Source organism: Myotis daubentonii, chromosome 2, assembly GCF_963259705.1.
Source record: "Myotis daubentonii chromosome 2, mMyoDau2.1, whole genome shotgun sequence".
NCBI classification, from domain to species: Eukaryota; Metazoa; Chordata; class Mammalia; order Chiroptera; family Vespertilionidae; genus Myotis; species Myotis daubentonii.
In genome coordinates this window covers 129,580,009-129,604,710 of record NC_081841.1, presented here as the reverse complement: position 1 = coordinate 129,604,710, position 24,702 = coordinate 129,580,009, and the positions used below count along the sequence as shown (strand labels likewise).

Here is a 24,702-nt window from a genome sequence, read left to right as displayed (position 1 = left end):
TTCTGAATGAATGAACAAGTTTTAACCAGGAAAGGGAGTAACTCAACAAGTCCATCATTAGCAAAATGCCCAGTAAAGAGAGGTACTGTTGCTTCCCTCATAAGGTGCAATTCATTTTCAAAAGCATACCACTGTACACATTTTCAGGAGGAGGGGTATATATGCTCTTCAGGAATTTGTACTGGAGCCATCCCCGTGAGATGGGCCAGGCAGGCATGCAGCAGCTCTGTCTGCACAGCCCAAACTCAGAACCCAGGGCTGTGGGGGAACTGCCTGGGATCAGTCACTTATCTGGTGCAACCAGTAGGAAGAGCTGAGCTAGCAAAACATTCCTTCAACATAAAGACTACAAAGTTGTTTATGTCAGCCCTCAAGCCATGGTGTTTTTTTTGTTCACTGTGAAGACTGGAATGGAGAATGATGGAGTTGCTTTTCCAGGGCTGCAGCCAGTCCTGCATGAATCACAGCTCCCAGGCCCCAGGGCGTGACCTTTGCTGCTACAGCATGGTGGTCAGGGGTGGGGGTGGGGGTGGGGGTGGGGGTGCTGCATGGCTGAAAAGAACCCATCCAGGGGGAAGCTGAAGCAAAGCTGAGTGCTGGATGCACTGGTGCTTAGTTTTCCCCCTCAAACTGCTTCTGTGAGCTTAACATCACTTTAGTTTGAGAAGGGGAAGAGGGCCCCGGCCCAGACCTGGGTGGCGATGGCTCTGGCTGTCTTGCGGTTGTCCCCCGTGATCAGCGCCACGTCCACGCCCATGCTCTTCAGCGTGTGCACAGCCAGGGCGGCCTCCTGCTTGACGGCATCTGCAATGGCGATCATTCCACAGAGCACCCCTGCGGGAGACACCACAGTGGGTGCAGGAAGCAGGGCCCTGGGCGGCCCAAGGAGCACAGCCGGTTTCAGTTTCCTTAACAGCATGTTACTCACAAGAAACAAAACACCCAATTATAGAACAGTATAATTGTTCTATAATTGGGTGTTTTGTTTCGGGTCCCTCAGCCCGGCCTGTGCCCTCTCACAGTCTGGGACCCCTCGGGAGATAACGACCTGCTGGCTTAGGCCTGCTCCCGGGTGGCAGAGGGCAGGCCCAATCCCTAGGTGCAGCCCCTGGTCGGGCTCAGAGCAGGGCCGATTGGGGAGTTGGGCACCGCTCCCTGTCATGCACAGAGCAGGGTGGATTGGGAGGTTGTGATGCCACCCTCAGTCACGCTCAGGATAGGGCCGATTGGGGGGGGTGGAGCACCGCTCCCTGTCACATTCAAGGCAGGGTCGATGGGGAGGTTGCGGCGCCACCCCCTGTCACACACAGAGCAGGGCCAATCAGGGGGTTGGGGCGCTGCCCCGTCATGCACAGAGCAGGGCCGATCAGGGGGTTGGGGAGCTCCCCCCTGTCACGCACAGAGCGGGGTCAATCAGGGGGTTGGGGAGCACCCCCCCCCCGTCATGCACAGAGCAGTGTCGATCAGGGGGTTGGGGAGCTCCCCCCTGTCACGCACAGAGCAGGGCCCATCAGGGGGTTGGGGCACCGCCCCCTGTCACACACAGAGCAGGGCGGATCAGGGGGTTGGGGCGCCGCCCTCTATCACCCACAGAGCAGGGCCGATCAGAGGGTTGGGGTGCTGCCACTGTCACACTCAGGGCAGGGCCGATCGGGAGGTTATGGCTCTACCCCGTCACACACAGACCAGGGCCCGTGGGGTGGGGGGGTTGGGGCACCACACCCTGTCACACACAGAGCCGCAGGGTGATCAGGGGGTTGGGGAGCTCCCTCCTATCAGGCACAGAGCAGGGCCGATCAGGGGGTTGGGGTGCCTTCCCCTGTCAGGAACAGAGCAGGGCAGATAAGGAGGTTGTGGCCCCATCCCCTGTCACACACAGAGCTGCAGAGCGATCAGGGGGTTTGGGCGCTGCCCCCTGTCACGCTGATCCCAGTGCCGGGAGGCCTCGCGGCTCCGCTGATCCCGGTGCTGGGAGCCATATTACCCTTTTACTATATAGGATAGAGGCCTGGTGCACGTGTGGGGGCCGGCTAGTTTGCCCTGAAGGGTGTCCTGGATCAGGGTGGGGGTCCTCACTGGGGTGCCTGGCCAGCCTGGGAGAGGGGATGATGGCTGTTTGCAGCTGGGCACACACCCTTCAGGATGGGGGTCCCCACTGTGGTGCCTGGCCAGACTGGGTGAGGGGCTGAGGGCTGTTTTCAGGCTGGGACTGAAGCTCCCAACTGCTCCTTTTTTTTTTTTTTTTTTAAATTCTGGGCCAGCTTTAGCTCTGAGGCTCCAGCTCTGAGGCCTCTGCTGCTGAAAGAAGGTATCTGGTTTGTTTCGGTTCTATAATCGAAACTCTGTATCAATGCCAGCTCTGAGATCCCGGGCTCGCTGAAAGCAGGTTTCTGGGGTTTTGTTTAGTTTCTATATTTGTTACAATGTTTTTTAAACTGCAAGCTCAGAGGCCAACAAGGCAGGCGGGGAACGTTGGTTTCCTCCGTCACTGAAGCAATCAAGCCTCATGTTAGTTTCAAGCTGCCTGGCTGCCGGCCGCCATCTTGGCTGGCAGTTAATTTGCATATCGCCCTGATTAGCCAATGGGAAGGGTAGTGGTCGTACACCAATTACCATGTTTCTCTTTTATTAGATAGGATAATATGGTTTGATCCTGTTTTTTTTTTAAATTTACATAGGACAGATGCATACAAAGTCTGGAAGGACTATCAAAATGTCAACAGTGGCTCTCTGAGGTGTAGGCTAATAAGCAACTCCATTTTCTTCCTTATAGCTCTCAGAATTTTCCAAATTTTCCACATGGCACATCCACTTGCAGAGTATCTAGCTCATAACTCAATATACCTTAGCTATTAAAACATGACAAATATAACAAATACAGAAAATACTACTTAGGAAGTGATGATTGTCCAAATAGCAAGAAAATCAGTACTTCCTTTTTTTTCCCTTGTGATAAAAGCCACTTGAATAGAACTTTTTTTTGGAGTGAACCTTTTAGATACTGAGGCAGGAAGGCTTTTGAGGCCTGCGGTGTGGCGGCAACAGAGTGAGGGTGAGTGATGTGTAAGGGGCATGACTCCAGTTGAGCCAATTCTGCTCTGTCAAGTGGAGGGAATTGTGGGTTTACAAGGACATAGGAGGCAGCCTCGTGATGGGAGGAGGAAAACGAAAAAGCGAATAGGAAAGAGGACCTAAATTAGTTCTTATCTGCATATAGTTTTACTTCTATTAGCAGACACTAATATTAACAAGTAAGATGCTAATCTACCTGCGGTGTAAAGCCCAAGATATAAACGGGTCCTTCGATACACTCCATCTTGAGAAGCGGAGGCAAGCTGCAGGGACCTCATTCTTTCAGGGCATGCTAGGGTTAAACCTCTTGGCAAGTGAGCTGCTTTGTCTGCAGTGATGAGGAGGAGGACTCCAAGCTGCTAGCTTGGACTGCAGCAAACAATGATGGTGAAGACAGAACTCCAAGCACAAGGAGACAGGTGCCAGAGCAGAGCTGGCTCTGCGGCAGAGAGGAGGGCGAGGGAAAGGGCCTCGGGACCGGGGATGCCATGAAAAAGAGGTCAGCGCAATCTTTTACAAGGGAAAACTAAAATTAGTAAAGGGAGATTGTTTCTTTTTAAAGAGGCAGGATCTATTTTTGCCTGACATCGCCAGAAGCTTCATGTCTGAGAGAGCAGGAGGAAGGCAGAGTGATACCGTCAATAGCCACCAAGATGGCCGTGTGGCCCTTCATCTCGTGGTCTGTCATAGCGTCGCTGACCTCGCTGGAAATGGCTAAGCCGTTGCGCCTCATCCATTCTCGGTTTCCAATCAGCACAGAGAAAGTCTGGGGAGCTACGTCTGTTCAAAAGAGTTTGTGGTTATTCCCAAACAGTATAATTTCATCATGAGAAATTACTAAAAACTATGGAGCCCTTTTAACAGCAAAATATCCATTTGACCATTCCGAGAAATTATCACTTAGTAAGTGCCTCTCAGAACACCATCCTTAAAGTACCAGGGGGAAAAGTATAATTAACGTGTAACGTGTAAAACATGTGGGTATGAATTAAAATGGGACATTAAAAGGTACATTTTCTATGTGTGAAAATGTTACAAACCTATCAGACATTATGTGGTGTCCCTATCTGCTTTTTAGAGGAATCTGCTGCTTCTTTTTCAGGGAGTTATTTCTCCAGCATCAAATGCAAGTGGTGACTAGCGACATCACTGCCTGGTACAGATGACCCAAGGTGAACAGCAAGTACTCTGTCTACTTCTATGAAATGTTTTAAAGCTATACCTCCTAAAAGGCCAGTGAGTCTTTCTCCTGTCACCTTCCATGGGTGCCAGTAACTTAGGCATCACTGCATGAACCAGTCCCCGGACACTAAATGGAAAGGTCATCCTAGGGCTTTAAGTCCTAGAAGGTGGCAGATGGCTTCCAACAATGAAACCTAAATCAAGACTCAATTACCAACATACTTAAGAGAAAGCAGTAGACACAGTTGTTGTTTTTTCTGGTTTGGGGTGCTATGTTTTCATACTCTTACACTGATGGCTACCAAGCTATCCTTAGAATAAGAAAGGCCATTATTTAAAAGCAGCTCTCACTCCAAGCAGTGTCCCTGCTTAGCGTGGCCAGACCATTCCCATCAGCTTTCCCTGACTGCTGCCGGCTCTGTAAACACAAAACTTCCCATCAGAGTTCTACTAAGCGGGAGGTTTCCTGTTTAGGAAGAACAAAGCAGAATTCCCAGCTGTCCACTTTGTAGCTCACAAGAAGCCAGGCTAACTTGGGATAAGAAAGTGGAGACTCAAAATTATGAGCAATACTCTATAGATTTATGTAATAGACTACTTTTGTCTGCCATTGGCATCAAGAGTCAGAGGAATCAAATACAAGAGGAACTTCAGGCTTTCCTGGGGAGGGAGGCATGCAGTGCACCTGCCATGAGCCACCTTTCTCCACAGCAGGGGAATCAGGTAGCATGGTGCTCTCTGTGTTTGGCACGCTGCCACCTGACCCAGCCAGACTCGACCCTTGGCCGGCTGAGCACCAGAGACAAAGGCCAGAGATACCTATTTCCGTGGGGACACTGCCAACCCCATTCAGGTGAGTAGCCCGTTCACTCAGGTGCTCGCTGTGGGCCAGGATGCCTTCCACGCTGCTGACTTTACAGCCAATTCCACAGCCTGGCACAGCCTGGAAGTCCATGCAGTATCCCAAGGCCTCAGTTCCAAGTTCCTGTGAAGGAAGGGAGCAGGAAGAGGAACCAGAAAACAGAGGGGGAGGTGAGAGGGAGAAGGGCAGAGATGGGGGTGAGGGTAGGAGAGAGAGCAGCCCCAACCATAAATTAAGAGGGAAAGGTGGGATGGGAAGTAGAATTGCAGGAAAAGGTAAAGAGATAAACTATTAACTCAGCAATTCCTTTTCTCTGACACAGACATTTTAATTATTAAATTGAACAAAATTAAATAGCCAAAACTTTATCCTTAGGTGGGTGCCTCATGATATTGGGCATGTTGCAGACTAAGAGAAAGGCTATTCACATCAAACATCTCAAATTAAGGATGGGGAGTTGTAAAGGTGTCAAAGAGAGGAAATATGTTATTTTTTTAATGGAAATATGTTATTTATATGTCACAAGTAATTTCATTAAAATAATGGAATAGGCAAGTGGTAACAACGCTATTCTTAGGCTATTAAGAGAGAACTGCCCACCTACAGACCCGTGGAGGAGGGTGATGTGGCAGGAGAAAGGAGTGGGGCACTGTTTTTATTTGGGTTAACAAAACAGCAAAGGAAGCATGGCTGAGGGTGAGCAGAATTCTTTCTGAAACATCAGAAAGGTGAGAGGTGAAATGGCATGCCTGACCCTACATGAAAGACAGAAACACGAAAAGAGATTTCTAGAAGGTTCCCTGTCCAGGAAGAGTTGTCAACTTTTTCAAGGCATCCATATAACCCTCTACATTTACTGATAATTGTATTTTCCCACACCGTTTACATTTTTTTTCTAGGCAGTATTCTGGGACATTCTGTTGCTTCTATATTCATATTGAAAATAGAGAAAATTAAATAGGACCTTCGTCTGAGAAGATCAAAAGATGAATGCTTCCCAAGTAACTGTGCCAAGAACCCATTGGGCTTCCGCTCGCTTCTGCTGGCTCCTCTCATTTCAGAGGTTCCCGACTGCATAGATTTCTACCCCCTCATCCCAAGACCCCATTCATTTCTGTATCCCTTTGCACTAAGTAAAGGTCTGAATTTATACACCATCTGTCTTCCTCACCCAACCAGCAAGCAGCCCCGAGAGGCAGAGTTCCCATCTTCATAGTTGTCCCAAGCCCAGGTGCTCAGTAAATGCTCAACAAATGACTGTTAACACTGAGCTGCTTTTGCAATGATCTGGAGATGTGACAAGGGACCAGCTACTGCGAGCCACATCTCCACTGGCCTGCTAAGTGGTTTTCCAGATCACACAAGCCAAGGCCTCCTCGAAGGCAGCTGACGGAGGTGCCATGGCAGCTGAGAGGAAAAGCCTGTTAGGAGGAAGGAGCTTGGAGGCTCCAGACTCACAGGTGAGAGAGGAGGCTGTGGGAGGAGCGGGAGGAGGAGCAATGCCCAGGTCTTCGTACCTCTTTACAGTATCTGGTGACAGCCACACCCAAGGGGTGCTCACTGCTGGCCTCCGCAGTCCCCACCACAGCAAGAACTTTCCTGAGGGGCAGCGTGGCCACATCCACGAGCAAGAGGACCCGCATGACTTTGGGGACCCCGTGGGTAATGGTGCCAGTTTTGTCAAACATCACAGTCTTTATCTGTCAAAACAACCACAACTCGGTTAGCACAAATACACATGGAAGGGACTTTAAAATCCACACAATCTTGAGGCAGAACTTAACAACAGTCCTTCTTCCTCCATGACATAATCATCTGCAATCAATCACAAGGTTCAACCACTCCCACTGCGAAAACTGTTTCCCTCTATGCCCCCCCAAATCATCACTATGTTTTAACCTTAACCAGGTTGAGCCAGAAACTCTCACTCTGAGGTAGCAAGAGATGGCATGCCGTCTCCTGGACAGTAACACTGGCAGATTTCTTGTGCAGGATCAAGAGCCAGGGATCTGGGAGTCGGCTATCTACTGCTATCTGCTGAGTCAATCATGCTTTTCTCTGGCCTGTGTAAGTGCAAAAGCCTACTAACATTAAAGCTCTTGCACTCCAAGTTCAAGGAAGGGAGTATTCCTTGGCCATAATAACAGGTAACCATCAGAGCCAGTTTTTAGACCTGCCCCACTTAGTCAATGGCAGCTTTGCACCAGTCCCCATGGGTGGGCTCAGCCAGTCAATAACAGCCACACTGGCACCTGCTTTCCTATGGCCAGAGTCCACCAATCCCTGGACTCAGGCTTCCTCAAGCCCCATATTAGGTCTGCTTGCTGTGTTCAGACTATGACCCACAAGCATGGTTCTCCCTTCATTAGCAAATAATAGATTCAGCTTTTTTTTTTTTAATAATTTTTTTAAAAATGTATTTTATTGATATTTTTACAGAGAGGAAGGGAGATAGAGAGAGAGTTAGAAACATCGATGAGAGAGAAACATCGATCAGCTGCCTCCTGTACACTCCCCACTGGGGATGTGCCCGCAACCAAGGTACATGCCCTTGGCCGGAATCAAACCTGGGACCCTTGAGTCCGCAGACTGACGCTCTATCCACTGAGCCAAACCGGTTAGGGCAATAGATTCAGCTTTTTGTTTCTGCTGCTGAGTGCTGGCCCCTTCAATACTATCAACTGGTCTTCCTCCATCAATTCTTGCCTCCTTTTATTCCATCCTTCACTTTGTAACCAGATCTTCCCAACAAGTAATCCAGTCACATCACATAGGCGCTTCAAACCCCTCCACAGCTCCCTATTGTTCTTTGTGCTAATTTCCAAATCCTTTCATAAACCTCCAAGACCCTTCAAGGTCCCTCTCTCCCTCACCTTTTCCCTCAATAGCCTGATCTATCGATTTCTCTTTCTCTCAATGACTTTCTTTCAGTTCCTCATTTATTATTCAGCAAATAACTATTGAGTGTTTTCAATGTGCCAGGCACTGGGCAAGACACTGGGGATACAATGATGGGAACAGTTCACAGTCTTCGATGTTATAGAGTCTACGATATAGCACCCCCTACCCAGCTCCTTATCCCCCAGGTCCTTTCCATGTGCTTTCCCCACTGCCAGAACATGCTTCCCAACCTCCGTTTTCTGGCTCACTCTCACTCAACTGTCAGGTCTCAGATACACCACCCCTCATGGCCAGTCCCACACACACGTCTATGCAAGGCCCCCTGCTGAGCTGATCTCACAGCGTTGCACCCCATCTCATAGCATTTGTTCTTTACTTACTCCATACTTGTCTTTCCCCATCCTTGATAGCCAAAGACCATGACTAGGGCCAGCCATAAGACCCACACATAGTACATACTCAACAAATATCGACTACATTAGTGGAAGGTTAAGGATTGGTATGTTTGGCCAAAGGAAGATTCTTTATACACGGTTGCCCATTATTCCACTCCCCAAGTCACAGGACCCCTCTGCTAATCACACAGATGCAGAGCTGGTACTTTTTTCCAGGTGTGAAACCTGGCTCTGCCATTTATTAGCTGAAGGCCTTTAGGCAAGTCACCTGGCCTCCTCCTGCTGTAGCTCCCTCATCTGTAAAATGGGAATAATAGCACCACCTCAAAGCTGTTGATCAGATTAAATCAACTGATATTTATAAAGTGTTTAATTCTATAACTGTTAACTGCTGCTATCATTCTCTCGCTTCCTGTTGTTTTACTTAATGAACAGCACTATCCTCGGGCCTCTTTCAGGTTTATCTCTTAATATGAAATTTAAACAGACACTATTTTCACTAGACCTCAAAGTTTAAAAAAAATCATGTAGTAAACAACTACAAAATCATCCTAGTCAAGACCCCAAAAGACGGTCAGGAGCACTGCAGTGCTGGGCCAACCTTGTGGGCCATCTCCAGAGGCTTGCCCCCCTTGATGAGGATGCCGTTCCGGGCAGCCACGCCGGTGCCCACCATGACTGCCGTGGGTGTGGCCAAGCCCAGGGAGCAGGGGCAGGCAATGCACAGCACTGTGATGGACGTCTGGAATGCAAACCGGATGATTACCTCTGCCTGGGCAATATGTTTGTTGGGAATCTGAAAAGAGGAAAGAGAGGTAAGCGGAGAGTGAAATGAGAAATCACACAGAATCCTAATCATTGTTGTTTCCTGTGTAAATCCAAAACAAAGTATGGGTCTCTTTTCCAGATATGGTGGCACATATTGGTATTATTTGCATTCTGACATCTGGAGTTATCTTCGTTTATTTTATTTTTTTTAATGGCTGGTGTCTTTGGAATACAACCAGGAGATACTATATTCACTTAATTACAATAAAAAGTAAGTTTTCTAAATCAAGGATACAGACCACAATCTCACTAGCTTCTATCTACATACTTTTTCTTTTTGAAAGGCAGAATTCTAAAATAAGATATATTATTAAAGGGTAATTTAATTTTTACAGAAATACTTGGAGTTGGGTAGAGGGCCTGTTGTTTAAGACATAATGCATTTCTTAGAGGTAAGATGATCTGTGTGTGTGTTTTTTAAAAAACACACACAATAATTCTTACCAAAATAACACCTGGCATTGTGATGGGATTGGACAGACTTCTAGAAGCTGACATGAACCCTGTCCCTACAGTGATTTTTATGTAGCACAGTGACAACAGTATCTTAAAGGAACATGCAGTACCTCATTTGCCAGCATCCTCCCTGATATTGCAGATAAAACAAAAGAAGCCAAAGTAAGACGGAAAGGCAGGGAACAGCAGAAAGTCACATATTCCAATTTGTTTAAGACTGAATTTTTCCATAGCCACATGCCAATGAGCTGCTCTCCCACAAAAGCAGAAATTTTAGGCAGTGAGGTGCCACAGTAGCCAGTGGCAAATTCTGGAATACAGTCATAGGTTACTTAAAAGCACTGAAGTCTCCTTAGATGTCAGAAAATGTAAAACTTGGACATTTTTCATTTTAAGATAGGAAATTTAAGAGAGAAAATGACATCTTAGTGAATCACACACACCCCGACAATATGATCTACCTTTAATTATGAGTAAAAACAAGTTTTTTAAAAGTATTATCCATTCCATAGTTGCAATTTCTTATTCTATGGCTCTAAGGTAAAATACATATTACACTGGGCTAAGTATGAGATATTTTTGAAAAATAAGGTAAAACATTGTTCTACTCACTGGGCAGTTATCAAATACTACTCTACTAGTAAGTGGGTCATTAGCTTTTTATGTATATCAAGGGATCTCAACCTCAGCACTATTGATATTTAGGGCCAGATAATTATTTGTGGGGGCTGTCCTGAGCATTGTAGAATGTTAACAGCATCCCTGGTCTCTACCCACTAGGTGCCAGTAGCATCCCCTCCTCAGTCATGAGAACCAAAAATGTCTCCAGACATGGCCAAATGTCCCTGGGGGCGACAAAATCAGTCCCAATTAGAAATCACTAAGCTCTAATTTCTGAAGCAGAAAGTTTTGTTTTGTTTTGTTATTTTATACCTTTTTAAACGTTTGATAAAACTACATTTCTTAAGATAAATTCTTCATCCACTTTTTAAACTAAAAATATATGTATAGACCATTGCCTCATGTTTAATAGATATTTACTAAAAACCCACTAGCATTGCTTGGGAAGCTGCAAGGTTAAAGATGGTATTCATGGACACAGACAGCAAAAATACATTTTTCTTAAAATTTGTTAAATATTATCATGCATGTCATCAAAATCTGAAGTGACCTATCTGCTATGGTGTGTGGTTCATAACTCTCCAAATGGACAATACTGCTTGAAGCATTGCAACTGAGAGCCAACTGATGTTTGTGAAATTATCTAACTAGGAAGCAAAGACCATCCTATCCTATATAATAAAAGGCTAATATGCAAATCGACCAAACTGCAGAACGACGGGTCGCTATGATGCGCACTGACCACCAAGGGGCAGACGCTCAATGCAGGAGCTTCCCCCTGGTGGTCAGTGTGCTTCCACAGGGGGAGCACCACTCAGCCTGAAGCTGGGCTCACAGCTGGCGAGTGCAGCAGCAGTGGCGGGAGCCTCTCCTGCCTCCACAGCAGTGCTAAGGATGTCCGACGGATGGTTTAGGCCCACTCCCTGCAGGCTCCCAGACAGCAAGAGGGTTCAGGCCAGGCTGAGGGGCCCCCTCAAGTGCAAGAATTTTGTGCATTGGGCCTCTAGCCTTTAATAAAAACCTGCAGAAGTAAAGTGACTGATTTCCTACCACAGCTAAGATTTTGCTGCCAATAAGTAAAGCAAGCAAATAAAATGTAATGGGTAACCAAAGCACACTGAATCTAAGACATGAAAGAATAGGGTTAATGGCAACAGATTATCTAAAACAACAACCATATAGCCCACAGCATTCAACTTACAGGAAAGTACTTCTGAACAACACCAAAATCGATAAAACCGATTATAATCCACACCACCAACGTCAAAGTTGAAATGATGATGATAAATGGGACAAAATATCCACTAAACTGGTCAGCCAGTTGCTGAATGGGTGCCTATAAAAATAAAACAAACACCAAGACCACAGGAAATTACAATCTGCAAAGCAATCAAACACCACAAGAATGGACAAGGACTGGGATTCTCAGCTCCCTCATTAACTTAAAAAAACAACAACTTTATTGTTGAAAGTATACCCCCTCTTCCCTCCCCCCCGCCCCCCCACTGACCTCTTCTAGCCCACTCCCACCCCCCGCCCCAGGTCTTCACCACTTCATTAACTCTTGACTCAATAATATCTGCCTGACGCTTTGGAACTCTTGGGATGATTTCTGAAATGAGAAGCAGAAGAGATATTGTTCTTTACATTTTTTCATTACCTTTGACATCTGAGCCTCTTCCACCAATTTCACAATCTGAGCCAAAGTGGTGTCACTGCCCACATGGGTAGCTTTGACGAGCACAGAGCCATGTGCGTTTATAGACCCAGCAATCACTGTGCTTCCGGGTTTCTTAGTGACTGGCATGGCTTCTCCTAGAGGTGGAGAGAAGAGACCAACTTTCATGCACTAAAACCCCATTCAGCATTCACGGGACCTGCCACTGCACTGATACCCACCCGAAGGGAATGCAAAACAAGTCACCTAACCTGTGATGAGGGACTCGTCGGCCATGGTATTGCCTTCTAGGACTTTCCCATCCACTGGGAACTTTCCCCCTGGAACAACCTTGATGACATCACCCCGCTGCACCAGCTCCATGGGCACTTGCTCCTCTCTGCAATAAATGCCACTCAAGTTACACACATGGCCACTCATTGCAGCTCACCCTCTTGGTCTGTCACTTGGGCTGAGTTCTACAACTGTTGGACTGGTTACACTATATTTGTTTTATACAGAGCAGCGGTATTCAGTGTGTCTGTCAGTTACAGATTGAGTCGGTATTTATTGTGCCGTTACTATTTATTGTGGCACTGGGAATATAGCTGTGACTGGGATAGCAAAGTCCCCACCCTCATGAAGACAAATTCCGTGGAGGAAACAGAGCAAACAAATTAGTCCAGGTATTAAATAAACGCTGTGGTGAAAATGTGACTGGAGGGCTTCTTTAGTTGTGGAGGGAGGGAAAAAATGAGAAGGCCTTAATTGACAATGACATTTGAGTTGAGATCTGGATGACAAGAGAGGCCAAAATACCTGGGAAAGTACATTCAAGGGAGAAAAAACAGCTAATGCAAAGGCCCTAAGGCAGACAGAAAGGGTGCCTTTGAGAAATAGGAAGCTGGCAAGCATTTCTGGAGAGAAGAAAGTGGGGCAGGCAGAATGCAGATCACAGTGGACCTTGCAGAGCAGAGATGTATGTATGCTTGAATGTAGGGTTTTCAGTAGGAAAGTGACATAATCTGATTCCCATTTTCGCCTCTTTGGCTGCTGCAGGAGCATGGGCTGTAGGCGAAATAACAGAAACTGAGATAAGAGTTAGGTTGTTGCAATCACCCAAGCAAAAGATGTCAATGGCACAGGCTAGAGATGGAGTGATGGAATACCCAGTAAGTGTTTAGGGCCTGCATCAGTAAGATGAGCAGATGCACTAAATACACATGGAAAGAATCAAAGATGAACTCTAAATTTTCAGTGTGAGCCACTGGGTGGATGAGAAATCATGTAATGAAATGACAAGAACTATGGAGAAGCAGCTGAGGGAGGAAGAGGAAAGAGGAGGCTAACTGAAAATCTCCATTTTAACCTGTTAGGTTTGAAATGCCTATATGACTTAATGTTACGTAGGAAGTTGAAAATATGATTGGAGTCCTGACAGGTGCTGCTCAGTGGTTAGAGCTGCGGCCTGCACATGGAAGGGTCTCGGGTTTGATTCCAGGTCAAGAGCATGTACTTGGGCCCAGCTGGCGTGGAGCTATGCAACAGGAGGTCACAGTTCAATTCCCGGTCAGGGCACATGCCCAGGTTGTGTGCTTGATCCCCACTGTGGGGCGTGCAGGAGGCAGCGATCAGTGTTTCTCTCTCATCATTGATGTTTCTAACTCTCTCCCTTCTTTTCTGAAATCAATAAAAAAATATATTAAAAAAAAAAAAAGAGCATCTACTTGGGTTGTAGGTTCGCACCCCAGCCGGGTTAGGGGCATGCGTGAGGCAACCAATCGATGTGTCTCTTTCACATTGATGTTTCTTTCTCTCTACCTCCCCCACCTCCCTTCCCTTTCCACTCAATCTAAAAAACAATGGAAAAATATCCTTAGGTGAGGATTAACACACGTACACACAAAAGACTGAAGCTGACAGAAGAGATCAGAGCTTGAGGTACAAATCTGGGGCTGACAAAATAGAAAAGCATTTGAAACCATGAAATGCTAAGAGCTTACCTAGAAGAGTAACAGGAAAAAAGGAGATCTGGAACTAAGCCCTGGGTCATACCAATATTTGGACGTTGAGCAAGAGTGGAAGGGCCAGTGAGGGAGATGCAAAGGGCCAGCCAGTGAAGTGAAGGAAAAGGAGAGGATCCGAAGGAGCACCCAGACGTCATCAAATATGCAGATGTAGTTACACAGATGCAAAAACGTAAAATTCATCATGCTCTATATTAGAATTAATTTGTGTACTTCAGTGAATATAAATTATACATTAATAAAAAAGAAAAATGTAAGGGGCAATAAAGGCTAAAAGTGCTGGTGAGAGATTGAAATGTGGATTAAGGTTGGATTTGGGTACATGGAAATTACTTGATGTCTTTGGCAAAAGCAATTGCAGAAATTGGTAGAGGCAGAAGCTCAACTGGAATGGGCTGAAGAGAGAATGTGAAGTAGGGAAACGAAGATAGCAGCTAAAGACAACTTTTAAAAGAAGTTTTGTTGTGAAAGGGGAGAAAATAACAGAAGCAGAAGAGGGAGCGAATTAAGATAGGAAATCATGAATTGCACATAAAGTGTAAATTGTATGATGGTGGGGTGGTGAGAGAGAGAAAGGAAGGAGGACCAGCAGGAAGAGTGAGAAAGCGAGAGGGACCAGGCAGGGAACCTGGACCAGCTTTGGTAGCACCTCTCTAAAATCATTGTGTGGGCCAAATATACAGCACTTGCTGGCTCACGAAAAAATGGTGAAAAATCAGAAAATCAGGTCTGTACAACAAGCAGAAATCTGAGGTTATTTTATACTTTCCTTTTGTTTTACAAAGACTACATTTACACTACCAGAGAGGATGTACAAAAAGCCACCTTATTTATGTGAGAAAGAAAAAGACATTTACTGAGTGCAGGTACAGTGCTAGATTTGTAGATGTCTTCTCTCTCTGAATCTTCCCAAAAGCATATGAGATAAGGTGATAGTCACCCATTTGGGCAGAAACCTGAACATTTCTAAGAAAGGTACAAAATTGGACATAGGTGCCCATTTCTTGAAAAATCACTGTATAAATGTATAAGACTCAGGAACCAGCTTGTGCAGACAGATTTTACATATTTACATCAATATTTTCTTTTTTAAAAAGTGTTAGGAATGTCCTCTGTAGTGAGGACTCAATGTTGCCCGAACCTGAAGGTCCAGATGTACCCACCACGCCGCCACCTTCCTGCGAGGCTGTGAGGGCACACTGCTCCCGCGGTGTCACCTGGTGCAGGCTGCCTGAGCACACGAAGCCTACCCTGAGACTAAGTTCACGTGTGCACTGTGTGCATCAGGAGCTGGGGACACAGGAGTGAGCAAGGCAGACATGGCCCTGACCTCAGGAGCTCAGAGTCCTCGCCACGGAGCAGCAGTGCAATCCGGGTCAAACGCTGGTTCAAAGTCAGAGTCCTCCTTCCCACAATAGCAATTTTGTTCCCAAGATTAACTGAGATGATGGGAGTCCCAGTGCCTGACATATAGTAAGTGTCCAGCACTATTGACCAGCCTCTGTGTTAACAACTGTTGTGCTAGGCTGCAGTAATGAACAGGACAAAGTGGAGCCTTCCTCTTGGGAGGGCTAGAAGCTAAAAGCCTATTTGATATGTTACTTCAATAATGGCCATCTATATATATAAAAGGCTAATATGCAAAGTGTCCCCTTGGGAGTTCAACCTGGAGACCGGGAGTTTGATTGCTCGCTATGATGTGCACTGACCACCAGGGGGTGGTGTGGAACATGGCAGGTGATCAGTGGCAGCAGGACGCTGAGGGAGCAAAGGAAGGAGGAGGCGGGGAGGCAGGAATCTGATCAGCCCTGATCACTGGCCAGGCCTAGGGACCCTACCCATGCACGAATTTCGTGCACTGGGCCTCTAGTAATGAAATAAAGGGAGTACTGAAAAGGAGACCTTTCAAGGGAAAGTGGGCAGCAGACTAAAGTCCCGGAGTGTCAGATGTGTAAACTGGTGACTCGGCAGGGTGGCGAACAAGGAGAAGGGGAGGATCTCTGCAACTCGAGAATACTCTGCTTTCTTTTGAAGCCTCTCAGCGATGGAGACATCCAGGCTCCGACTCCGCCTTTCCGAGTCCTGTCTGTATGACCTGGAGAAAAGCTTACCATCCCAGAGGTCTCCACTTGGCAAGAGGCGGCTGTGTCAGGAAAAGGAACACCTGCTCACTTCAGAAAAGAGGACTGTGGGGGCAGAATCTCTCCTCCCCCATTAGCTACCTACTAGGCATTTGGCTTATATGGTGATACTTGGCACACATGTCCAATTAGGTGCCCTTATATTAGTAATGCTAATATCTGCTTAATCTAACTTTAAATTTCCACTTTGATCTGAATTAACCAATCTTCCTAACTCTGAACAGCTTAATTTGAAGTGAACAGCCCTTTATAGGGGTGAAGGTGGCTCCTTCTGGTGCGTTCCTAGTAGCATTTCTCCTTCAGCAACTAATGGCCTCCAAAATGCTGAGTTGTGGAGATATATTTAATTGAAACAGTTTTTACCCTAGAATTTCTTCAACTGTAAGAGTTTCTGCCAGCAGTCTGTTTACCTTGCCTGTCTGCTTACTTGTCTAACACAAGTTAAAAATAAATAGAAAAGCCCAGGCTGGTGTTTCTCAGTGGTTAGAATGTCAGTCCAAGCACTGAAAGGTCTTGGGCTCGATTCTCAGTCAAGGGCCCAGTCAAAGTCACGTACCTAGATTGCAGGTTTGATCCCTGGCTCCCATTGGGACCTTTGTGGTAGGCAACCAATTGATGTTCCTCTCGCCCCTTCCCGCCCTCTTTTCCACTCTCTCTAAAAATCAACGGAAAAAACTATCCTTGGGTGTGGATTAACAAAACAAAAAACAAAAGCCAACACACACACACACACACACACACACACACACACACACACACTTAGAATAGCCACTGGTCTCGATAAAATTTATAATTTTGTTTTCCCAGTTATAAGAAACAAAACACTTCAATGTGGGAGATTGGGGACCAGGCTGTACAGGCCTTTCAATGTCAAGCAATACGCATGTGGAATTTATTTAACATTTGACAGTTGTTTCATTCATTCAACTAGTCAGTATCTGAGCACCTGCCACGTGTATGTCCAGGGTGACCGAAGGCACCAAGTACTTGGAGAGCACTGAGGAGTGACCACAAGCCAGGCCTTGGGACAGAAAAGGCTTCTGGAGGACATGACATCTAAACCAAGACCTGAAGGACAGGAGCCAGGTGAAGGGGAAGGAAGAAAGGTGTTCAGAGGCAGAGATGACACGTGCAGTGTACAGAGGCCTGGAGACAAGAGAGCCTCTTCCTAGGAACTGCCAGTGGGTGGACGATTCGGAGGAATGACAGGACAAGAGGCTGATCCCAAGAGGCACACAGGGCAGATGCTGAGTCTCACATGTGTGCTGAGTATGTACAATAGCAAAATAGCTACACAATAACGCCATCTGATTTGTGGTAAATATTTTGAAGGAGACTAAGAGTGTTACAATGCTTCAGACGAGAGATGGCAGTGGCCTGAGCAAGTGTGGTTGCAGTGGGAAGGGCAGTGTGCGAGGCCACCAGCGGCTGTGGAGCCAGAAGTGAGAGGACAGAGCCTGTAAGTGCGGATGAGAGGAAAAGGAGTCACACAGGACACCTAGGCCTCTGCCTGGGAGCTGGTGTGGGATGGTGCTATTCACGGAGCCAAACAGGCACAAGGGGAAGAGGGAAGCACCTGGGAGGAAGCACAGAGGGAAGCTGATGGGAAGGACGCAGACAGGTGGACTGGGTCTTTATGCCCACCCAAGAGACGGATTCCAACAGGCAGGGGAACAACATTGGCACCTGAGGCGGTTTTGAGAATGAAGACACAGGGGATACAAGGTATCCCAGCGACAGTCTGTAACACACCAAGACAACAGACAATGGGGCCAACACTGAAAGCCAAGATTGATTGATATTTAAGGAATGAGGAGAATGAAGAAATGACTGCCAGATCAATCAGCTATGCAGATGTTCCCAGCACCCAAGACTTGGGATGGAGAGAAAGGAGAGGTGGCCCTGGCAGAAGGTCTCCCTGAACGGAGCCAGCTGAGGCAGGAAACTCCAGTGGCCTTCAGAAGGCAACGCGGACCTGTCCATACCAGCAGAGGCCCAGATGCAGGAGGGCCCTGTAGGAGGTGGAGTCTGACTTGGGGGTGGGGAGGCCTGGTCCCAAAGCTACTCAGAAAGGCAGGAGAGCAAGGGGTAATTCTGATTAGTATTTAAAAGCCAGCAGCCAGACAATACAGTGCTACTTGGCCCATCTCCTCCAAGTAGCCCAGAACACCTGGTCAGGACCCTCCTCCCCCATTTGACAGAGAGGAACTGTACAAAACAGGCATTAATTGATGTGCTCCAAGCACACAGCCCATCTGAGGCAAAGCCAGAATGGTCTTCCAGCTCCTAGCTTAAAAAATGGTACCACCACATTCTGATGGTAGTAGTCAGGCCCATAATGTGTCCACCAACAAAAATTAATCACCATCTTTGGAAAAGAACTGAGTTATGGCAGGTGTTTAGCCCCACAGTACTTTGGTATTTCAACTAGCTTTTGCCTTCTGGCAAAGATGCATGTCTCCTGTACTGAAGTCAATGGAGCTGTCCATTGCCATGGACACGCTTTCAGACGCATTTTCAAACGAAAGGTAAACAGTAAATGAAGTTGCTCTTGGCTTTATTCCTCACCTGAACATTTTCACTTCTCAGAAACTCTCGTCATTAATTTAGAAGAAGAAAAGCAATAATTTGGGGAAGGCCTGGGGAGGGATGGGAGTGAGGGTGGGTGGGTAAGGGGACATCTGTAATACTTTCACCAATAAAGATAAATTGAAAAAGAAGAAAAAGGAAAAAATAAAGCAGTCAAGAAGATTACTAGTGTAGAAGTAACCAAGTGCACGTGGAAGCCTACAGGTGCCAACAAGCCTACAAGTGCCAACAGGGTCCTCCTGTCTGAAGGGTGGCTCTGTGTCTGCAGGGCTCTAGTCCCAGCCCTGCCACTCACCTGATGTGGACACATCCTAATAAAAGGGGAATCATGAGAGCACCTGCCTCATAGGGCATATCAGGGTTAAATAGATAATTTATGCAAAGTGCTGAGTAGTGTACCTGGTACATAATAAGTTCTCAAATCTCAGCTATCACCATCATAATTCTGATTAGTATTTAAAAGCCAGCAGCCAGACAATACAGTGCTGCAGTCAGCCTGTGCCTCATTAACTTAGTTCTTCAGGTCTCACTGGATGGTTCATGTACTCAACACAGGCTCACTGAGAGCCCCACTGGGGAACAAGGACCTCAGAAGTTTGTCTCTTGGAGGACACAGCCAGTGAACCGGCACTGGCAAGAGTGTGATGAATGCACAAGTACACAGTGGGAGAAGGGCACAGGTTGGTGTAAACAACAGAGTTTGGAGTATATGTCATCCTGGATGGTAACAATCTGCAAAGATGGAGACACTGAAGATCAACAAGAAATCAACAGAGGAAGCTCCTGAACAGAGGCCCAAGGAGAGAGACCCATGTTCCATGGGGCAGGCAGGAGTGTGCAGCAGGGGAAGACAGCTTTGTAATTTGAGTGGCAGGGAACTGGTAGATGTCAATAGTCACCAGTGAGATCACAGGTTAAAAGGGAAAGTGGTAGAGCTGGGGAGATTTCAGGAATGTGAAGAAAGCATATAAATAACCACTATCTAGAATTTGAAAATGAGGCTGACCAGAGAAATACAGAAGCAAATTTGTAAAAATGTCCCTATCATTAAATATGCTTTAAGAATCAGTATATGTAAGGATAAAGAATATGGACTCTGAAACCAACAGGCTGGGTTATATCCCAATTCAACTCCTTACTACCTGTGTGACCATGGGCCAGTTGCTTAGCTTCTCTGAATTTCAGTTTCCTCATCTTTTTAAAAAAATATATTTTATTGATTTTTTACAGAGAGGAAGGGAGAGGGATAGAGAGTTAGAAACATCGATCAACTGCCTCCTGCACACTCCCGACTGGGGATGTGCCCGCAACCAAGGTACATGCCCTTGACCAGAATCGAACCTGGGACCCTTCAGTCCACAGGCCAACACTCTATCCCCTGAGCCAAACTGGTTAGGGCAGTTTCCTCATCTTTAAAATAATGGTACTATTAGTCCCTTACTCAAAGTTTTATTATTATTATATTTTTGTTAGATTAAATAAAAGAGGTTAGAATAGAGTCTGGCAAACAGCAAATGCTATATAAGTTCCAGCAATAATGAAAATAGCCGAAACCGGTTTGGCTCAGTGGATAGAGCGTCGGCCTGCGGACTGAAGGGTCCCAGGTTCGATTCCGGTCAAGGGCATGTACCTGGGTTGCGGGCATATCCCCAGTAGGAGATGTGCAGGAGGCAGCTGATCGATGTTTCTCTCTCATCGATGTTTCTAACTCTCTATCTCTCTCCCTTCCTCTCTGTAAAAAAATCAATAAAATATATTTAAAAAAAAATAATGAAAATAATCATTTTTAATATCTGCCAACCTTGTGAAAAAGAATAATACTACTTCCTTCTTTATTCTTGGCAAGTTGAAACCCTTATCTCTCAGCCTGTCTGAATCCTCTGAATCTTGCAAGGAAGGCCCAGCTCACACCTCATGTTCCTTGGGAAGCTTTTCTTGACCACCACAAGCCTTCCTCTTCTAAATTCCAGGGCTACAAATCATCTGTACCTCTTATTTATCATATAGCAGCATACAGCACTGTGAACTTGTGCTTATCTTTGGTACTTAAATGCCTGGTGTACATGACTGGATAGAAGGAGGGATCTTATTGTGCATGTCTATGCCCGCTTTCATGAGATCTAGTGTCACATACACGATGGGTGTTTGATGTGTATGACACAGATTGACATAAATTGACCAAGCACTCTGGATGAAGATAACACACCTGATGATTGAGTTGTCCTCGCCAAGGGTCACCACGATGGCTTCTGTGGCTTGGAGAGACATGAGTTTGGCAAGGGCTTCTGAGGTTTTGCTCTAAGAAATAACCAGAATGTAAAACAAGAAGTATCATAAACTGACCCCTGCAGAAAAGTCTGCCCCCCTAACACAGCACACCAAAGGGCTCTCCTGGTCGATGGGACCCACTGAGCATCAACACAGCCATGTCATTACCACACTGAATGCACAAAGGCCACAGTTCAAGTGAACATTTCAGACTGAAAAAATAATACCAATCTACCCACTGATAGTTTTCATTTAGGTTCAAGCCCATTTCTTTCAGGGCCAGGGTCCCATTCATTTATAAGATACATTAAAATACTGAGCACAATGCAGGCTATTTAAAATGGCATGACCCATTTTTAATAACCTGCATTAGTGGAAATGCGGATTTCTAGACTAATCAGTAGTATACTCAGTTATGTGCTAAGAGATGGCATGACCTCTGACCTGAAATCCAGGGTTCTTTCCATGACACAATGCACCGAACAAAGGTTTTAATAATTAACCAGATTAGCTGGGATTTCAGAAGTAGCAACCAATTTGGAGATTAGTGATCAAAGCACCTAATTACTAGTATATGTAGGTTTCACATTTCTTTTAAGTCTTGCTCTAATTGTGTATAGTTAGTAATTCTAAACATGGTGTTCAGATGTATTAAGATTTGTATTACTGAAGGAAGAGCTCTCGTAACATAAAGCTGCCCTTACCTTTGCCACGTGTTCCAGCCACCGCCCCAGGGCAATGAACACAAAGAGCATGGGGGGAGTGTCAAAGAATGTCACGGGGCTCCTCTCAGCCTTCTCCACAATGGCCACCACCAAGATGGCCAGAGAGTAGGCATAGGCAATGCTGGTGGCCAGCACGATGAGCACATCCATGTTGGCAGCTCTGTGTCTCAGAGATTTGTAGGCCTGAACGTAGAAGTACCACCCACCGAGGAACTGAAAGACAGATGAAGGGATAGCTGAAACAAGCGGGGCACAGTGTTCAAGGAGCAAATGGAGGCCCAGAGGCCCCTTGGGCTGGCACAAACTCTGGGCTCACCCACAATTTTGATGTTACTTTTTCCTCTATAATCAATGTTTTTGAAATATATTTCCTAATTCAGAGGACTAATGGCCACAGGAATGGATAATCAAGGGCATGGGAGACCTTCAAAACTCACAGTACACAACCTAAATGTCCATGGTGACAATGGTACAATAAATCACACTTCATTTATGCTGTGGCCAATACTATGCAGTCCCTAGGGTGAGTGTGTTAGATCTACACTGAGTGGCCAGATTATTATGACCACCCCATCAGTACTTCATTGACATTTCCAAAAATACTGAATATTGAAAACTTCCTAAGCAAATACTCTCAAGGTTTTATTATTATTATTATTATTATTATTATTTGCATAACTAATTCACTTCATTGTACTGATGGGGTGGCCATAATAATCTGGCCGATCATAATAATCTGGCCACTCAGTGTATAAACCACTAGAGTGAAAGATGTACACGATTAAGTAGAGAAGGCAGTTATAAAACACTACATTTATTATGATGGGTCTGCCTTATATGAACATGTATACGCACATAGATACATACTTAAATATTACCTATATGGATAAAAGATACACAACCAACTGGTAATCCTCTTTAATAAAGAGGTGATATGCAAATTGACCATCACACCCTCACACAAGATGGCTGCCCCTATGTGATCTAAGATGGCCGGCAGGGGAGGGCAGTTGTGGGGGACCAGGCCTGCAGGGGAGGGTAGTTGGGGCATTCAGGCCTGCAGGGGAGGGCAGTTGGGTGGGGACCAAGCCTGCAGGGGAAGGCAGTTGAGGGTGATCAGGCCATCAGGGGAGGGCAGTTGGGGGTGACCAGGACTGCAGGGGAGGGCAGTGGGGGTGACCAGGCCAGCAGGGGAGGGCAGTGGGGGTAACCAGGCTGGCAGGCGAGGGCAGTGAGGGCGATCAGGCCTGCAGGGGAGGGCAGTTGGGGGGGGGGGACCAGGCCTGTAGGGGAAGGCAGTTGGGGGTGACCAGGCTGGCAGGGGAGAGCAGTGGGGGTGACCAGGCCAGCAGGGGAGGGCAGTGGGGGCAACCAGGCCAGCAGGGGAGGGCAGTGGGGGTGACCAGGCCTGCAGGGGAGGGCAGTGGGGGCAACCGGGCTGGCATGGGAGGGCAGTTGGGGGTGATTGGGCCGGCAGAGGAGGGCAGTGGGAGGTGACCAGGTCGGCAGAGGAGGGCAGTGGGGGTGACCGGGCCGGCAGGGGTGCAGTTAGGCATCGATCAGCCTGGCAAGGGAGCGGTTAGGGGGTGATCAGGCTGGCAGGCAGAAGTGGTTAGGGGCAATCAGGCAGGCATGCAGCTGAGCAGTTGGGAGCCAGCAGTCCCAGATTGTGAGAGGGATGTCCTACTGCCAGTTTAGGCCCGATCCCCCGAGGATTCCCAGATTGGAGAGGGTACAGGCTGGGCTGAGGGACAACCCCCCCAATGCACGAATTTCATGCACTGGGCCTCTAGTAATAATAATAATAATAATGTCACCTTGGGGAATGGCACTGGGCTTCAGGCAGGGTGACAGGAGTGAAAATATATCATCTTCTTTTCTTTTTATACTTCAATGTGGCTTGAATTATTTACAATAAACGTACATTACATTTGGAATTAAAAAGAAAATACAGGAAAAAATACACAAATTCAGCCTACAAAGACTTGCCCCTTGATAGTCCTAAACATTTTGATATTAAGTCAGGAGTTTTACTTCCTAATCCAAAATATATGGAGGCCATATAGAAATACGGCCAGTTCCTTAACATTGCCCCCTAGAAGTTCCCTGAGGCCCATCTCTTTTAAATTACAATTTCCTCAGAACCACATTTCTACCTCTCAAGATAAGACATTAGAGAGAAGCTCAAGCTACACAGTGATCTAACTGCTGCTTCTAACAACAAAAGTAAATTAAGCTAAAAGAAAAGCAAACTAAAGACAACTGGTTCACCAATCCTTGCACCAAGGTGGTTGCTATGCCAGTCAGATGTCAATCATCTGCAATCAACAGTGAAACTGACAGAGAAACAAGATTCTTATAAGTCCTCTGTGGTAGAGAACACCTGCTGCTGGACATAAGATGGAAAAAAACAGCAGTGGGCCAGGGTAGTTCAGGAAAGCTGCAATCAAGTGCTGGTCACGCACTAACATGAAAGGCAGAGGTTTGACCTTTTTTCTGGTACGCACCTGGACAAAGGTACACAAGATAAAGAAGACGAGATTTAGAATCGACAATCCTGGAATGATGTTGTGGTCCAGGGCCATAGACTCATGGGGTTCATTGCTGGGTATTAACATATAGATCATTAAACCCATAACAGGGATGCCAAACACCAGGCTGCACAGGAAAGATTTCTTCCACCTGGAAAGCAACGAGCAATACCAACAGGTCAGGTACCGCCTGCCACTTGGATTATGGCTGGGCCTCTCCTGAGAACTCAGCTTAAGACTTGACTTTGTCACATGTGTGGGGCAAAATGAAAGGGCTAAAATGAAAGAAAAGCTCTCTCCCTGACACAGGCCATCTGAGGGAACACCTAAAAGTCTAAACTTCGCTGCAAGGACATTCCTGAGATATTTAGAACCAGCCCATGCCTGCCGATGGCTTACATGTTACCGCCAACCTACAAGTGAGGCGACCGAGGCCCAGAAGCTGAG

At 46.5% G+C, this 24,702-nt stretch overlaps 1 protein-coding gene across 4 annotated transcripts in view; it reads right to left on the bottom strand.

Annotated features, from left to right (window-relative positions):
* ATP7B (ATPase copper transporting beta) overlaps positions 1 to 24,702 on the bottom strand; it is a 91,083-nt gene that overhangs the window by 12,365 nt on the left and 54,016 nt on the right. For 3 of the 4 annotated variants that reach the window (XM_059684544.1, XM_059684541.1, XM_059684542.1), the window contains exons 8-18: positions 24,232 to 24,406; positions 21,704 to 21,937; positions 20,938 to 21,029; positions 12,247 to 12,374; positions 11,978 to 12,132; positions 11,519 to 11,653; positions 9,014 to 9,208; positions 6,634 to 6,816; positions 5,074 to 5,239; positions 3,709 to 3,852; positions 692 to 834 (exon numbers count right to left, since the gene is read on the bottom strand). In XM_059684544.1, coding sequence (XP_059540527.1) covers positions 692 to 834; positions 3,709 to 3,852; positions 5,074 to 5,239; positions 6,634 to 6,816; positions 9,014 to 9,208; positions 11,519 to 11,653; positions 11,978 to 12,132; positions 12,247 to 12,374; positions 20,938 to 21,029; positions 21,704 to 21,937; positions 24,232 to 24,406 — 1,750 coding nt within the window. The remainder of the gene's footprint in view (positions 1 to 691; positions 835 to 3,708; positions 3,853 to 5,073; positions 5,240 to 6,633; positions 6,817 to 9,013; positions 9,209 to 11,518; positions 11,654 to 11,977; positions 12,133 to 12,246; positions 12,375 to 20,937; positions 21,030 to 21,703; positions 21,938 to 24,231; positions 24,407 to 24,702) is intronic. The other variant, XM_059684543.1, reaches the window with a different exon arrangement.